The sequence below is a fragment of the Strix uralensis genome, chromosome 15, assembly GCF_047716275.1.
Source record: "Strix uralensis isolate ZFMK-TIS-50842 chromosome 15, bStrUra1, whole genome shotgun sequence".
Taxonomy (NCBI): Eukaryota; Metazoa; Chordata; class Aves; order Strigiformes; family Strigidae; genus Strix; species Strix uralensis.
The window spans coordinates 2,820,054-2,837,731 of record NC_133986.1 but is presented as its reverse complement, the minus strand read 5'-3'; the positions used below and the strand labels follow the sequence as shown (position 1 = coordinate 2,837,731).

General features: G+C 38.9%; 1 protein-coding gene across 2 annotated transcripts in view; it reads left to right on the top strand.

Annotated features, from left to right (window-relative positions):
• Positions 1–15,794, top strand: part of SPON1 (spondin 1) — a 358,480-nt gene extending 342,686 nt beyond the window's left edge. For both annotated transcript variants that reach the window (XM_074884793.1, XM_074884792.1), the window contains exons 8-16: positions 1,618–1,819; positions 2,902–3,042; positions 3,391–3,466; positions 3,906–4,088; positions 4,421–4,591; positions 4,705–4,872; positions 6,352–6,516; positions 8,047–8,310; positions 12,043–15,794. In XM_074884793.1, coding sequence (XP_074740894.1) covers positions 1,618–1,819; positions 2,902–3,042; positions 3,391–3,466; positions 3,906–4,088; positions 4,421–4,591; positions 4,705–4,872; positions 6,352–6,516; positions 8,047–8,310; positions 12,043–12,206 — 1,534 coding nt within the window. In that variant the 3' untranslated portion in view covers positions 12,207–15,794. The remainder of the gene's footprint in view (positions 1–1,617; positions 1,820–2,901; positions 3,043–3,390; positions 3,467–3,905; positions 4,089–4,420; positions 4,592–4,704; positions 4,873–6,351; positions 6,517–8,046; positions 8,311–12,042) is intronic.
• Positions 15,795–17,678: the final 1,884 nt, after the last annotated feature.

Genomic DNA, 17,678 nt, shown 5'->3' with positions numbered 1-17,678 from the left:
ATTCCTATAGGGAATTCTCAGAAACCCTTATAATGCAGTAAATCTTTTAGTTAATTGAAGTCAGTTAGCAGGCTTTTTAAGACTAATCTCTGCTATGTACTTGACAAATATATCAGGATACTGTATTCACAGAGTGAGGCTGATACCGTCATTCATTATTTTATGACTTTACATTAGACAAATTGTTCCATTGAAATCAGAGTTCTATCTGTCATGGAAAAAAAAAAAGTCATTTGCATCTCTTTGTGGTAAAGGCAGGATTAATGTCATCAAACAGTTAGAAACTCTCCTACTCAGAGTCTTTAATTCAATGTAAGATAATTTACACAGTAAGAAACAACTTCTAAAGACTCTGGAACAGAAGTGGCCAGAACATTTCAGCCACTAGCAAATGCCTACTTGTGCAACTTGCCTCTTGAAGGTGAACTAGCTACGATAATTTTTAGACATTTGAAACTGCGTGATAACTACTCTGGGCTGTTCTGTTTTTAATAATGTGCTAAAAGTGCTATGAGACAGAAAAAATAAACAAATTAAATGCTATATTTTTACAGTGATGCAAGCATTTATAGGAAGAATAAATGCCTTATGACTAGAGAAGAACAATGTGCATTATATATATATATAAAGCTACCTGACTCAAAAAGCGAAGATGAATAACTTAAAAAACCTTACGTTAAAAATAAACACTCATGAAGCAGTGTGTTTTAGCATAAAATTGAAAAAAAACCCACCCTACTTGACTCTATATTGACCCAAGTCCTGTAACTGAAGAAAACTTCGGTTGCCATGAGACTGGTATTTGGTAGAGCAGAATTGCCAAAATCACATTTTAAATAACTTTGCATTTGTTGTTGCTCATGAGAAAGATGCCATGAAGAGGTCCAGCTTTTCATCTGTGAACAGAAACCTCCAGTTCAGGCCTGATTTTATTTTTCATTTGCATAGGAATGTGATAGTTGCTCGTCAGCATCGCAGAGCACTGCATGAATCAGCATGATTTCCTCCTAAAGGAACGGCTGACAAAGGCTGGATGAATAGAGGCATTTTCACATACACTGGCAGAAACCTGCAAAAGTCTTGGCTGAACTCTCTCGGGCTGGCAATGGCCATTAATCTTTCACCTACATGAGCACTAAAACTCTATTAAAGAGCGCTTGTTTGTGCACACACACAGTAGCGCTTCCAAGCACTTTTGTCATTGGAATTTGTATTAGGTTTGGGGGGGGTAAAAAGTATCCCAGCAATCAAAGCCTCTGGGTATTTCTCTGCTATTTTACTTCAAATTTTTCTAAGTGTCATGACAGATTTTTTTTATTCTTATTATATGACAAAGACATAAGCATGCTGCTGCAGCTCTTTATTGCTACATCCCTCTCACCCATTAAAACTGCACATCTCCTTGAATGACGTTAAAGCTGTTTCTCAGGTGGAACACAGAGACTGAAACTAGAGAGTGCTGCCCAGCAGTCCTCTCCCTGTCCTGCTTCTCCATCTCTACCTACCAGCCACAGCATCGTGCCAGCGTTCAGTATTTCCCAGTTTGAAGCACCAGTTGTATTGCCCTCTAGCAGCAAACTTAATTCAGTTAATAGTCTTCCTATGGCAAATTTGCAGGAGAGCTGCTCCCTCTGCTGAGTTTTCTGTTGATCGTCACCGGCACCTGATGTCCTTCCTCACCATGCTCGGACCCAGCCCGGACTGGAACGTGGGTCTGTCTGCCGAAGACCTCTGTACCAAGGACTGCGGCTGGGTTCAGAAAGTCGTTCAGGATTTAATACCCTGGGATGCTGGCACAGACAGCGGTGTTACCTATGAGGTATATGGACTGTTTGTAATATATTCAAAACATAAAGTTTACCTTAAAGCGGTGAAGAATGAAAGCTATTTGATCCATAGTAACGCCACATACGCCTTTATACTACTCTAGTAAAAACTTTGCTTATAATGAATTAAAAGGCATTTAGGCAGATGCTAGCTACAGTTACTGTTGGTCCTTAGGGCGGAATGTCGTGTCTGAATTCCTGAGCATTATTATTAATGGGATAATATTACATTCACCTGGGATATTATTATATTCACCTATTGAATAAATGGAGGACTTATTTTTGCTCAAAACTAAGCATTAAGGTGTCCAACCCCTTTGATACAGATCTGTGTGCTATCAGCAGCCACATCAACCTGAGTTTTCTACTGTTTCAACCCAATGCCAACTACTCTGACACAGAAAACTTAACTATTCCTGAGAACAGGGACTGAAACCCTGGACTTCTCATCTCTACAAGACTCTAAAATCATCCATTTTCTCTGTCTCCATTACTCTCTAGGAAGATAGTCACATCATCCTCAGGTAAAGTCCTGGTCTGACCAAATGAGTTATGCCAAGTTAATGAACTGGTTAGATCTCTATAGGTGACAGGCGTACCTACACTACATTTCTATACAGACAGTATAGACATCTGAAGTTAGACAAGATTTGTCACATCCTCAAACAGCACGCATATTCCTTTTTCAGGTGACAGAAGATGGTTGTTTTTTTCTTTCAGACCTGGTGTCTTTAGAACCTCAGACATTTCTCCAGTTATAATGCAGCTCTGGAAGCATATTGAATACTTTTTTTATTAGCATAGTCACCTAACCACACAACAAAGCATACAGTTTATTGTGAACCCAGCTTCAGGGTTGAATCCTGAAGTGTTAGAGAAGTGCTTCCTGACACAAAAAAACCCACAAAACACACCACAACACCTTGCCATTAAGTATGATTGTGCCAAGTTCATCTTGTATTGGAATTTCCCAACTTACCATTTCAGAGAAGTTTTAACTTCTGCGGATGATTTGTATTATTAATAATAATTATTAGTTTTTAATTATTAACATTTTTTTTCTTTTTGCTTGCAGTCTCCTAACAAACCTACAGTGCCTCAAGAAAAGATCAGACCACTTACAAGCTTAGATCATCCTCAAAGTCCATTTTATGATCCAGAAGGAGGATCTATCAAGCTGGTAGCCAGAGTTGTCATTGAGAGAATTGCACGCAAGGTATATTATATATATAAAATTCTCAAGCAAGTAAAAAATCCCACTTCATAAACAAAAAACACCCCAATCTTCTTCTCCCCTCCATCCAAATCTACACTCCTTAACCTACCCACAACAAAGATAATGGCAGAAAAGAACTAAAACTGTCTTAAGGTATGTTTTCTCGTGCCTTTGGTAATTACTGCATCTGCTTAATTGGGGATTTTTTTTTTTTATGTATGCGTAGGAATTAGAAGAGAAAAAAGTGCTGTATATGCAATAGTGTCTCACAGTATACTATTTTAACCCCTCTCGATGCGTAAACATACAAGTTTCCTGTATCCAAACTCCACAATGATTTCTTTGCAGGGGGAGCAATGCAATATCGTACCTGATAACATAGATGATATTGTGGCAGATCTAGCACCAGAGGAAAAGGAAGAAGGTACAGTTTAAATTAGTTCGTGCTGTTCTACTTTATATTTTGTTCCATTCTCCACTGTCATTTCTAGATAAAGTACAAAACTGCCTTCAGAGCAAAAGTCCCACTCAGTGCCAAAAAGTGATTTAGGTTTTTATCTTTTCTGGTATCTACTATGAGCCTTCCCTTCTACAGCAAAGAAATTGCATGTATACCTGGAAGATGACAATAACAATAAAAGCGATAAAAGAGAGATGCCTTTGGGGGTTCAAATAAAATGATAGTATTTTTTTTTTTAAAATGAAAGTTGGCAATTAGTCTTTTTCTTTTGGGCTAAAATGAAGAAGATAAAATGCAGGAGGGAAGAATGTATCCTATTAGCATCTAAAGTAATGACCAGCCAAGTAAAGAGAAGCAAATGGAAGACTATTTTTAACATTCACTGCCTTTTCTTACTTTTTAGATGATACCCCTGAGACCTGCATATATTCAAACTGGTCCCCATGGTCAGCCTGCAGCTCCTCTACCTGTGAAAAGGGCAAGAGGATGAGGCAGAGAATGCTTAAAGCTCAGCTGGACCTCAGTGTGCCCTGTCCAGACACCCAGGATTTTCAGCCATGCATGGGTCCAGGCTGCAGCGATGAAGGTAATCAAGAGGAAAGGGTGGAGAAGAGTAGGGTTTACTCTTCTTTTAAAGTGCTTGAAGCTGTTGGTTGCTGCAGCATGGCTTAGGTTATGACAAACAGAGGAATAATTGCAGAAGAATACAAATTGAAGCTGTCTCTGGTCATTTCTGCAGTTTATCCAAGTCAGTGAATGAGTATACAGAAGTAGAAAGGAAAGGAGTAAAGTAAGCAACAGAGAAAAGGACAGAAAGCGAGAGGCAGCATAAAAGGGATACTGTACACAAATAGACAGCTACAGATTTATCAGCAATTCTGTTAATATTAGCAATTGAAATGGTTCTCTGTATTTTAGATGGTTCCACTTGCATGATGTCTGACTGGATTACATGGTCCCCCTGTAGTGTTTCCTGTGGAATGGGAACGCGATCTAGAGAGAGATATGTAAAACAATTCCCTGAAGATGGCTCTATGTGCAAGGTGCCCACTGAAGAGACAGAGAAATGTATTGTAAATGAGGAATGTTGTAAGTATTTTATGTAGCTTTGTAAAATCTAGCCAATAGCAGAAGCACCGCCCAAACCATTTTTTTCATATGAGCTGTACTCATGAACGATTTTCTCTGTCCATTTTGAATAGCCCCTAGCAGCTGCCTTGTCACTGAATGGGGAGAGTGGGATGAATGCAGTGCTAGCTGTGGCACGGGGATGAAGAGACGACACAGAATGATCAAGATGACTCCCGCTGATGGATCCATGTGCAAGGCAGAAACTACAGAGGCAGAGAAATGCATGATGCCTGAATGCCGTAAGTGTCCGTGAGTTTATCCCCTCTGCTACAAAGACAGGCATCGTTTCTGACATGTTGCTCCACCACATAAAGAATATAACTAAACCAGAAGCAATGTTGCTTTTTCTTGTTCTCCTTAAAATTAGATCCCTTAGGGAATGTGCATTAAGTACCACGTTCACCATCAAGATGAGAGCATCAGTAAAAAATACTCAGTGGTATCCTATTACTGTATTACCCATACAGTATGTGTATATTAGCAAGCCATACCTAAGCAACTCTAATTTATGGAATACGAGGTATATTTAATCATTAGGCTGAATAAGAGTGCCCTCTCCTTTTAGCCCATGAGCAGTTCAGAAACTGAGTGAAGTCTTTTGCCAGTCTCACTCTTACTGTGACTATTAATATTGGTTTTAATTTTTTAAGGAACATTAAGATTTTCATCAGAGACAGAATTAAGTTTAAAAAGATTTTTGGTAGATAAGATGTGGAAGCATCACATTGTAGACTATATCAATTTGACTTCCAGTTCTGTCCACTGCAACAGTCCGGGGTTTTTTACTGGAGTTATGATTGAAACATACCTTCTTAAACTATTTATTCCCCGAAAGCACTGGGACTCTGCAGATACAAATAAGCTATAGAAAAGGAGAGCAAAGAAAAGGTATTAAAACCAAACTAACCTTTCAATTTAATAGTCTTTTCTGAGCTGCTTCAGCAACAGAAGCTTGTGTTGAAGTGCAGCTTCAACAGCTTGTGATTCATTTTGTCCAAACTGACAACAAAGTATAATTGGTTGATGACAGATAAAACATAGTACATTTTCACCTGTATTATTTTCAAAATGTATTGTGGGAGTGTCAGCTCTGTGCAGCTGTGGGAGATTCAATGTTAAGAGTCAAATCATGTGTTACTGGTAAATGATTAAGAGGCAAGTCGGCATTGGCCTGTCAGCCCTGTACAGCTGGGGGAGATTCAGTACTTAAGAGCCAAATTGACATTGGCCAGGGAGCTCTGTTTGGGGAGTTGGGCAAAGGTGGAGAGCTCTGCTCAGGGAAGCTCTGCTAAGGTGGAAAGCTCTGCCTGGGAGAACTCTGCGTGGCGAGGCAGGCAGGAGCTCTGTCCTGCACTGGCTTGGAGAAGTGCCAGCTCTGCTCTGCACAGGCCTGGAGAAGCAGCGAGGCCTGGAGGAGAAGCAGGCCTTGGAAGAGAGATACCAGGCTGTGCTAGTGTGGTGAAGAAAATGGCAACACCGAGACTGCCTGTGTGGTATGGAACTGTTTGTGGGGTAAGAGTGTTGATGACTGTCTAGCTGCTGATTTGCTTATCATGAAGTAAGAGCTAAGGTAGTGAGAGCATAAGTATGTACCATTGTAACGATAAAGGGTTTTCCTTCTGCACTTCAACGGAGAGTCCGTGCCTCAGTTGGCACAATGTATACCTTTGTAATTTATGTATAACAAGAATTCATTACCTTTCTTATTTTCATATTAGATACCATCCCCTGTCTACTCTCTTCTTGGTCTGAATGGAGTGACTGCAGTGTAACATGTGGGAAGGGAATGCGAACCCGGCAGAGGATGCTGAAATCCGCGGCCGAGCTTGGAGACTGCAACGAGGAGCTGGAACAAGCAGAAAAATGCATGCTGCCCGAATGCCGTGAGTGGGGGAAACCCTCGGAAAAGAGGAGGCTAATGATGTGTGTTACAGTCTGTGGGTCAAAACCCTACCACCAGTTCTTAGTGTGACTTCTTAGACGCTTACAACAGTTCCTTTTCCGAAGAAAAGTTACTATGTAGACAGCTATTTCCTGCTTGTCTTTGGTTACGGAACGTCATTTGGCAATTTCAGATAAATGCTTTTTGAAATTAGGAATGCTACAGACTGCCTTGTGACTCTGCTTTAGAGAGGGGTTTACAGCTGGCAAGGGTAGTCCTTGCCTCCTTAAACTCTGTAAACAAGTGATCCAGTACTCTCGTGTTCTGATTCTGCTTTCCATCCATGTTTAACCCCTAAATCTACCTACAGGAGAATCAGTAATAGGGGAGTTTTATTATCAGTGGGTTTTTTTCTAATGATTGTATTTTAAGTTGTTATTGTTGTGTACTTTTGGCCATTGAGAGCTGGAATATGATCATGGCTTCATTTCAGCTTGCCTTACTCTACACTGATGACCAATATTGCTTTGGGTATATGGTTTCTCCAAATTTAACACAATACTGTAAACTTTTAGGCAACAGTTTATGCACTTCTCAATAGTAAATAACTCAGGATTATATATATTTTTTTTACTCAAATGCAGAATGGGTGCTTGTGAGGAAGGAATGAAATAAGAAAGGAAGAGTTAAAATCACCTGTGTGATTCTTTTAGCTCAGAGGCTCCATCTTTGGTACATCTCTGAACTGTATCATAGCCTTTTCACTGATCCACAGCCCTTTGCAACCTGGAATATCATATGAACCAGTCGATGATGTAGAGACAGCTGCATTGATTTTTTTTTTAATTTTTTTTTTTTTTTAACCTTACTCCTCTAAAACCCCCCCACTTCTTGGGTGGTGCAAGTTTCTTGTTGTTTGCAGTCTTTGTGAAGCACGCTAGCCTAAGGCACTGCTGTATAAGATATGATTGCTTTTAGGGTCCTGTTGCCAGCTGGTTTATGAGGCTTTATAACTAATTACATTATTTTTCACAGTAAGTATTGGCTAAAAAAGGCTTTTACACTGTAATTTGCTAATTCAGCTTTTTAAAAATAATGCGAAGTATCATTTTGATTAGTATTCACCAGGGCTGTGAGTTTTAAGCAGTGCTGAAAAGATGAAAACTTTTAAGACATAATGGCATTAGTGAGTCTTGCTTATGCGTAACACTACAGTAAAGTAAGGCTCAGATCTCGGAGGTGTCAGGTTCTTTGTAAATATAACTCAGTTGTTAACAGCTTTTCCTTATAAAGTAGACATATGTGTACAGAATGGAAAACTGAGAAAGGCACAGGAGAATTATTTATATGTTTTCTGTAATTTTAGTGATCTGGCAGCACCACTCCTGAAAAAGAAATTAAGGAAAGTGTCAAATAATAGTTCTGCCAGAAATGGACTCAGAAAATTTTGACATGTAGCCTCACAATTGGCACATCCGCGTGTTCCTCCGTCATCTCATGGCCTTGGTGTAATATTTCTGGTTCTTGGCAGCCATCGACTGCGAGCTAACGGAGTGGTCGCAGTGGTCGGAGTGCAACACCTCCTGCGGGAAGGGCCACATGATCCGGACGAGGATGATCAAAATCGAGCCCCAGTTTGGGGGAACGGCATGCCCAGAAACGGTCCAACGCACGAAGTGTCGAGTGAGGAAATGCCTGAGGGGCCCAGGGATGGAAAAAAGGCGCTGGAAAGAGGCCCGGGAGAAAAGGCGAAGTGAGCAAGCCAAAAAAAATCTAGAGAGCGAGCAATACCCAGGTGAGTGTGAAACAGCTGGGGGTGCGCCCAGGGGAGGTGGGGGCCCCTCCTGCGCTATGTGAGGGGGGAGCAGCCCTGACCCTGCCGCGAGAGCGGGGTCACAGCCAGCCCAGGGAATGCAGGAGCAGGGCGCCACGGCGGGACACTGCGGCCAGGCTCACAGCACCCACTGTAGCTGTAGTTTAGTATTTTAATTTTACTTATTTTACTTTTATTTTTTTTTATTTGTTATTTTTTGATTACTTTTATTTTTTATTTTCATTTTATTTTGGATTTTTCTTGTCATTTTTCACTTTACACATTTCCTACATTTTACACATTTTTCATATTTCTCATTTTAAAATTTTTTACATTTTTCACACTTTTATATTTTACAGTATATAAATTTTTCACATTTTTTTATATTTTACATTCCATACATTTTTATATTTACTTTGTCACATTCTCACATTTTTAAAATATTTCAAATTTTTTACATTCTTCGAATGTTTTGCATTTTTCGAATTCTTCACACTTCACATTCTTCAAATTCTTCACATTTCTCAAATTCTTTGCATTCTTCGCCTTTTCAAATTTTTCGCATTCTTCGCATTTTTAAATTCTTCGCATTTTTCGAATTCTTTGCATTTTTCATTGTTCAAATTATTCGCATTTTCCAAATTATTCGCATTTTCCAAATTCGCATTCTTTGAACTCTTCGCATTCTTCAAATTCTTCGCATTCTTTGCACTCTTCACATTTCTCAAATTCTTCGCATTTTTTCAAATTCTTCGCATTGTTCGCATTCTTCGAATCCCTCGCATTCTACGCATTCTTAGAATTCTTCGCATTCTCCGCATTTCTCGAATTCTTCGCATTTTTCGAATTCCTCGCACTCTTCAAATTCTTCGCATTTTTCGAATTCTTCAAATTCTTCGCATTTTTCGAATTCTTCAAATTCTTCGCATTGTTCGAATTCTTCACATTCTTCGCATTTTTCGAATTCTTCAAATTCTTTGCATTCTCCAAATTCTTCGCATTCCTTGCATTCCTCGCATTCTTAGAATTCTCCGCATTTCTCAAATTCTTTGCATTCTTCGCATTTTTCAAATTCTTTGCATTCTTCGCATTTTTCAAATTCTTCGCATTCTTCGCATTTTTCAAATTCTTCGCATTCTCCAAATTCTCCGCATTCTTCGAATTCCTCGCATTCTTCACATTTTTCGAATTCTTCGCATTTTTCGAATTCTTCGAATTCCTCGCATTCTTCGCATTCTTCGAATTCTTCGCATTCTTCGCATCTTTCGCATTCTTCGCATTTTTCGAATTCTTCGCATTTTTCGAATTCTTCGAATTCCTCGCATTCTTCGCATTTTTCAAATTCTTCGCATTTTTCAAATTCTTCGCATTCTTCGAATTCTTCGCATTTTTCGAATTCTTCGCATTCTTCGCATTCTTCGAATTCCTCGCATTCTTCGCATTTTTCGAATTCTTCGAATTCCTCGCATTCTTCGAATTCTTCGCATTCTTCAAATTCTTCGCATTTTTCGAATTCTTCGCATTCTTCGCATTCTTCGAATTCCTCGCATTCTTCGCATTTTTCAAATTCTTCGCATTCTTCAAATTCTTCGCATTTTTCGAATTCTTCGCATTCTTCGAATTCCTCGCATTCTTCACATTCTTCAAATTCTTCGCATTCTTCGAATTCTTCGCATTCTTCGAATTCTTCGCATTGTTCGAATTCTTCGCATTCTCCGCATTTCTCAAATTCTTTGCATACTTCGCATTTTTCGAATTCTTCGAATTCCTCGCATTCTTCGAATTCTTCGCATTCTTCAAATTCTTCGCATTTTTCGAATTCTTCGAATTCCTCGCATTCTTCGCATTTTTCGAATTCTTCGCATTTTTCGAATTCTTCGAATTCTTCACATTCTTGGAATTCTTCACATTCTTCGCATTCTTCGAATTCTTCGCATTCTTCGAATTCCTCGCATTCTTCACATTTTTCAAATTCTTCGCATTCTTCAAATTCTTCGCATTTTTCGAATTCCTCGCATTGTTCGCATTTTTCGAATTCTTCGCATTCTTCAAACTCTTCGCATTTTTCGAATTCTTCGCATTCTTCAAATTCTTCGCATTTTTCGAATTCTTCGCATTCTTCGAATTCTTCGCATTCTTCGAATTCTTCGCATTCTTCAAATTCTTCGCATTTTTCGAATTCTTCGCATTCTTCAAATTCTTCGCATTTTTCGAATTCTTCGAATTCTTCACATTCTTCGAATTCTTCGCATTCTTCGAATTCCTCGCATTCTTCACATTTTTCAAATTCTTCGCATTTTTCGAATTCTTCGCATTGTTCGCATTTTTCGAATTCTTCGCATTCTTCGAATTCTTCAAATTCCTCGCATTCTCCAAATTCTTCTCATTCTTCGAATTCTTTGCATTCTTCGCATTTTTCGAATTCTTCAAATTCTTCGAATTCTTAGCATTCTTCGAATTCCTCGCATTCTTCAAATTCTTCGCATTTTTCGAATTCTTCGAATTCCTCGCATTTCTCAAATTCTTTGCATTCTTCGCATTTTTCGAATTCTTCGCATTCCTCAAATTCTTCGCATTTTTCGAATTCTTCGAATTCCTCGCATTCTTCGAATTCTTCACATTCTTTGCATTCTTCGAATTCCTCGCATTCTTCACATTTTTCAAATTCTCCGCATTCTTCAAATTCTTCGCATTTTTCGAATTCTTCGCATTCTTCGCATTCTTCGAATTCTTCAAATTCTTCGCATTCTTCGAATTCCTCGCGTTCTTCACATTTTTCAAATTCTTCGCATTTTTCGAATTCTTCGCATTCTTCAAATTCTTCGCATTCTTCGCATTTTTTTCAAATTCTTCGAATTCCTCACATTCTTTGCATTTTTGAAATTCTTCGCATTTTTCGAATTCGCATTCTTCACATTGTTCGAATTCTTCAAATTCTTCGCATTCTTCGAATTCCTCGCGTTCTACGCATTCTTAGAATTCTTCGCATTCTTCGAATTCCTCGCATTCTTAGAATTCTTTGCATTCTTCGCATTCTCCACATTCTTCGAATTCCTCGCAGTATTCGCATTTTTCAAATTCTTCGCATTCTTCAAATGCTTGGCATTTTTAAAATTCTTCACATTCTTCGCATTTTTCAAATTCTTCGCATTTTTTTAAATTTTCCAAATTCTTCGCATTTTTCAAATTCCCTGCATTCTTCACATTTTTCGCACCCTTCACATTCTTCATATTTTTAGCGTTCTTTGCATTGTTCGCATTTCTCAAATTCTTCACATTCTTCGCTTTTTCGCTTTCTTCAAAATTTTCAAATTTTTTGCATTTTTCAAATTTTTCACATTTCTCGCATTTTTAAAATTTTTTTACATTTCTTACTTTTTAGACTTTTTTTACCTTTTTTTTTAACAGTGTATACTTATAGATTGTATATGTTGTGGTTCATGTTTTCCCAACATTTAGCACTTTCTTTATTTTGGCTGTCTTTTCTCATGTAGACAGTAAATTCATTATTTTATACATTTTTGTCAGTGTTTGATAAATGCCCCTTGATTATACTTACCTGGGGTTTATTAATTCCTGCTCTCCTAAATCCCACCTTACCCTGTCTTAGCTTCAACCCCTGTCAGTGTGCATCCATATGTAGGGGTATACACATTGAGATGTGTAGGTTAAACTAAAATACTCAACACTCAGGCCACTTAATTTCTTTTTCAGTTTGTCGGCTGAAACCCTGGACTGCTTGGACAGAGTGTTCGACCCTCTGTGGGGGTGGAATCCAGGAGCGCTACATGCTGGTCAAGAAGAGGTCCAAAAGCACTCAGTTCACCAGCTGCAAAGACAAGAAGGAGCTGAGAGCATGTAACGTTCACCCTTGTTAACAGAACACAAGGGCCCGCGTGATGCACTCTGAGCTACATGGAAAGTCAACCTTGGTTTGGTTTTTAAACAAAAAAAGAAAACATGAAGTGTATATTAGTTTTCATTTTTGCAGTGTGGTTTGCTTTTTAGTCTTGCTGGTGCAAGAAATATATTTTATAAATATTTCCTCACAGATTTATGCTGAGAGTAAATCTTTGGTACTCCAGCCAGCCCTTAATGCATAAAAATAGTAAGTCGTTCTGAGTCATTTAACTGAGGTACACACCTCTCTGTGGCCGTGGCCTAGCCATCTAGAAATACTTCTTGTGAAGACATGGGATGCATGCATATTAACATCACTAAGTTAAAATGACATGTTTCATATGTGGGAGGATTTCTCTCTCGCTTTGATTTTCAAAATCCAAAGCAGTGCCTATGTGATAACACAACTATGCCAAGGAGTCATTTCATAATGCTGGTTCAATAATATTTAAGGTGCATGTTTATCTTTTTACACTATTGGGTTAAGCTGATAGTTATAACAATTATCCTATACACTTTTCTTCCCATGGATGCTATGGTCCCTGCAAAATGGTCTTTGTTTCTTTATAACTTCAGAAGGAAATAATTTGTACAGCTCAATAGCCATGTCTGCCCATTACACTGTCACCATCAGAACAGCACACAAAGAGACCGTGTCAATGTCATCGTATATTTAGATGCCATATTCTTATATTGGCTCTATCCACTGCCTCTCAAAATGGGTACAGAACTAACAGAAATAGGTCCAAACAGAGTTGCAACTGCTGTGTCACAGAAAGACTTCCACATGAGAGACACTAGGAAATTAGATTCAGTTTCATGAGGATGTTCATCACAAGCAAAGAGAGAAAGAGATTTATAATATAATAAAAATGGTAGAGAAGAGGTGAGACAGGTTCTGTTGCATCTCTTACAACAAACAAAGGGAAGGGAGCCTCTGAAATGAAACAGTGACAGCCTCTTAAAATATTGATTACAGATTGACACAAAAATATATTCACAGCAGTGTCATTTATGGTTTTTTTAGTCAGAGTATAGGAGGATCTAAAAATTACTGAATTCATGGGAATTATTCATTTATAGATATGCTAGCTGGGATGAACGTCTTCCCTGACCACTTCAGCAATCAACAAACTGTCTGATATTAGAGACCAACACCTCACCATTCTAATTGCTGTTTTGCACTGTCTTCTGCAGAGTTTAGCTCTCCTCCCTACACATCATCAGGTATAGGACCAGCGAGACCTTGGGCTTCACTTGCTGTTGCAATCTAACACTGTCCTGTAAGTTTTACAATAGAACATTAAAGATGAGAGATGAAGGTGATGAGTTATCTTTTGGCCAGGACAGGCAGCACACACCTCTGTCTCTACATCAGTAATAGCAATGCACTGAAAATAAAGACTGTTGACACTGACCTCTTAAAACAAGCTTGAGAGAAATGAATGGAGAAAAAATTATTTTGTAATCTCTTTAAACCAGCCTTAAGTAGTTTACTTACTTCCTTAACACTTGGTCACAGTCCTGAGAACATGACACCCAAGTTTTTTGCTGTGAACCACAACCCACCAAGGCTGATCAACTTCACCGTCACCACCCTGGGAATCCTCATCCCCTCCCTGTACTGGAACAGGCTAGACCGGCTGGTTGCATTACACTGTAGGGCTTTTCATCATCATTTCTCCAATGAACACTGCAAGGGCTGCTCAGGACTTCCACAGCTGTCACATCCCACCCTCTGAAGGTATTTTACTGCTTTTTTGCAGATCTGGAATGAAGGGAGGGCCAGGGAAAGAATGGAACCAACCACAGTGTTATGCCTCTCCCACCGCTGCTAAATGAAATGGGTGCAAGCCCATAGTGAACCAAACCAGGAGAAAAAAGTATACAAGGTTTAATGCTAAAACCAAACATTTTACATTTTGCACAGCTTGGCTCATTTAATAATATTAATTCAGATAGTTTGCCTTCTTGTGCCTGTTGAAAAATCCTGCAGTTTATGTCTCTATAGCACTGTCATTACAGTGTAGCAGCAAGACTGTCCCTAAGTAATATATTTATGACCTTACCTTGCACATTACCTTGTTATGACCAAAAATCCAACCCAACAAAAAAAAAAAAAAACAGTGGAATGTTATAGACACTGGAGGAGTGACCAGCTGAGCACATTTCAGGTGAAGCAGCAGATGGCTGCAGAGAAGGGCTACAGCGATTAATGCCAGGTGCGCAGCCAGGGCAGAGCTACATATGCAATCGAGATCCACACACCACCTACCTTTGTGAGCTGCTCTTGCTGAGCCCAACAGAGGCTATCCCAGCTGAGGGTAATCATCCAGAAAAATAATCTTTGACTATGAGATGTGTGACAGTAGTTTTTGTAGGCTTGGATCTGTGAGAGCTTGGGGCAGAGGGAGCAGCAGAAGAAAGTTTCTCCTGAAAGGAAAAAAAATGCCATGAGTTTGTAGACTATATTTTATCTCATCAATGCTTATCACTTGTTCAAGCTAATCTTGCAAAACCGTGCCTATTTCTGCAAATAATCAGTTAAAACCGATGTTGTAGTTTCATTTTCATGTTTGTTCCAGTTCATCAAGCTCTTTTGTCTTTTAATTACTCCCTTTGCCAAAGGCTACATAGTCCAAATACACATTTAGGTATTTAGGAAATAAAACATCTTTCTGAACGTGCCCACAAAATTGTCCATTAAAACAATCTGGCATTCCTTTCACTGTGGTTCTTACTAATTTGATTCTCCATATACTTTTTTTTTTTCTCTCTTAGGGGGCTGTTCAGTGTGATTTCCAGTCATTTCTCTTAGGCTCATTAAAGTTATCAATGTTGAATTTTTTTTTCCCCCCCCACCTTGTTAATACATTCAGTGACAACACAGACTGCACTGGGTCAAAAATGTGTGATCATTCTTGCTTAGGTTCAGCTTTTCACACTGTTTTTCTGTTGAAACGTTTTACACATCGCTTGTCTTTCTTCTAACTTGATACAAAAGAAATATTTAAGCTTGTTACATTTTGTAAAAAAAACACAAACAAAAATAAATGAAGAAAAATGAGGTTGATTTTCTATTGAGAAAAAAAAGCTCTGATATACAATATGTAGAAGTATTGCATTGTTACTGTAAACTTTCTAGTAGTGTAATAGCCACTGATTATCAGTCAATAAAAATGAGAACTGTTATCTCTATCTCCTGAATAATACTGCTGAACTGAAAGCACAGATGTCACTCCAGTTTTGTAGACCTCAACTATCAGATCTTAGCATTGTGTGTATCCATTTTTTTTTCTAACATACAAACTGTAGAAGATTTACACATAATATAAAAGAGAAGTTTAGGGGCTTTACATATGTACAGTAGGACTCTGTGTGCAGCATACAATTTAAACAAAATTTTGTTTGATTGCGTTTTTAGATTTCCTTTGTTGTTTTTGTTTGCTGTGGAATTATGAAAAAGCTACCATGAATATTTCTTACCAAAGTCTTGTGTAGATGTTTTGTAGCTGTCTGGCTAACACATTATTATTATTTTGGAATAAAGACATCTTTACTATGAATTTTACACTTGTATGTGATTCTGTTCAACTAATACCATTACGTGCACCAACACCCACACACTGATCAATATAAGGAGTCAGGTTATGCTCTTATTTACATTTTACTCCTCTTCAAGTTAACAGGATATCAGGCGTGAGCTGGGTTTTACTAGAGCCAGTAATTCTTTCCACTTGGAAGTTATTTGCATGAAGGATTTTGTCAGTTTGTTGTTCTTTAGAAATCACAGGGTAACTTAGGATCATTATTCAAATTACCCTGTATTACTCTCAGGCAAGTTTTGTTGCTGCTTTTGGTTTCTAATAAAAGAGAAACTATTTGAAAGAACACATTTTAAAGCTGGTGATACATGAACAGAATTTAAAATTGTTGAAAATGAGCTTTCAAAAAGTCTGAGATTCTGTGAAACTTTCAACTGATATTTCATGCTACTAGACTATTTAGGTATGCCGCGAGTGTGAGTACATCAGCGATCATCACCCAGAAAAGCACAGCAGTCAGGGCAAGCCAGTCAGCAAAGCTGCTGGTGTAGAAGGGTGACTCTAAGTAACATCCTGCAGCCAGCTAGAAGTGGTCAGTGTGTTCATGAAAAAACTCTATTCTAAAACTAAAGCATAACAAAGCTGAAGTGGACCTAGAGGTAGTTGCCTGGAGATGACAAGCTGGGAGTTGTTTACCAAAAACTGAAGGCAGTGTCTGGTGCATTAAGACTCCCTTGGCATTTAGTTGCCTGCTCTCATACCAAAGTGTTTCCAGCAGCTGTTTTGAGGCAGGTTTGTCAGTGTGTGCAACAGCAGCGTGAGACACCCCAGCAGTGCTGCTCACCTGCAAAGAGCTGCCTACCCACAGCATCGCTGCTCCAGTGGCACTGGGCACCTCGGAAAGGGACAGGGCCTCTACTGCCAAGTCCCTCCCTTCGGATACCCTGCCATAGCATCATTCCATTTTTAGAAGCACAAAAACAGATTAACTCACCTTTCTGTAATCCCTGCTTTAGTCTGTTGGCAAATAGTGGAAAAAGCTGCTAATTCTTTTGTCTTCAAGTAAGACCAACAGCACTGAGCCTGCCTAGCTTGAGCAGAGTAGGCACTGCAGTGCCAGAGTAACAGCAGTCTGGCTTAACAGGGCAAGGCAGCCAGGCGCTTCACATCACATATAACCAATGGGCAGTAACAGACTTTTTATCTGAAGGACAATTTACAGTCTCCAAGTGAACCAACTAACTCTTTCTCCACTGACAATGTGAAGCTAAGTAAGTGAATTTATGGAGCAATTTAATGTTCTAGCATACCAAATGGTGAGACATCTGGAACAGCAATCACGATCTTATGGCTCATAAACCTGTACCAGATCAGCTTTTCCTCAGAAGGGGTCACAGAGCACCTAAGTCAGCACAGTGAACATATGGGCTCTTTAAATGCTAGACATCCAAGTGACTGCTTGGGACCTACTTGACAGTATGCCTGCCCTAACTTAGGATGCTCTTTGCATCAGACCTAAACCGTAGCTCGGATAGCAAAAAGATGATGGGTAGAGCAGGTTCTCAACTGTGATTTGTAATATGAGTAAATCTATTAACTCTCCTCTAGAGCTATCTGCCATTCTCAGGGCCACAGATATTGAGTTTCTGGGCTGGGACAAAACTAGCAAAACCCTGAAATTATGCACGGCTCTTAGCTAAAATCTGAAGCCTGTCATTGCAGACTATTTGACAACTATCATTTCCATTTCTGATATAGTTAGTAATGCCACTACATTTTGTCACATGTCTATGCTCTTAACTGCAAAGGAAACTGTAATGTGTTTGTGCACATGTGTGTGTATAAATATATATTATATACAATGCATACATACTCACACAATTTTTTCATTTTTTTTCCCCACTT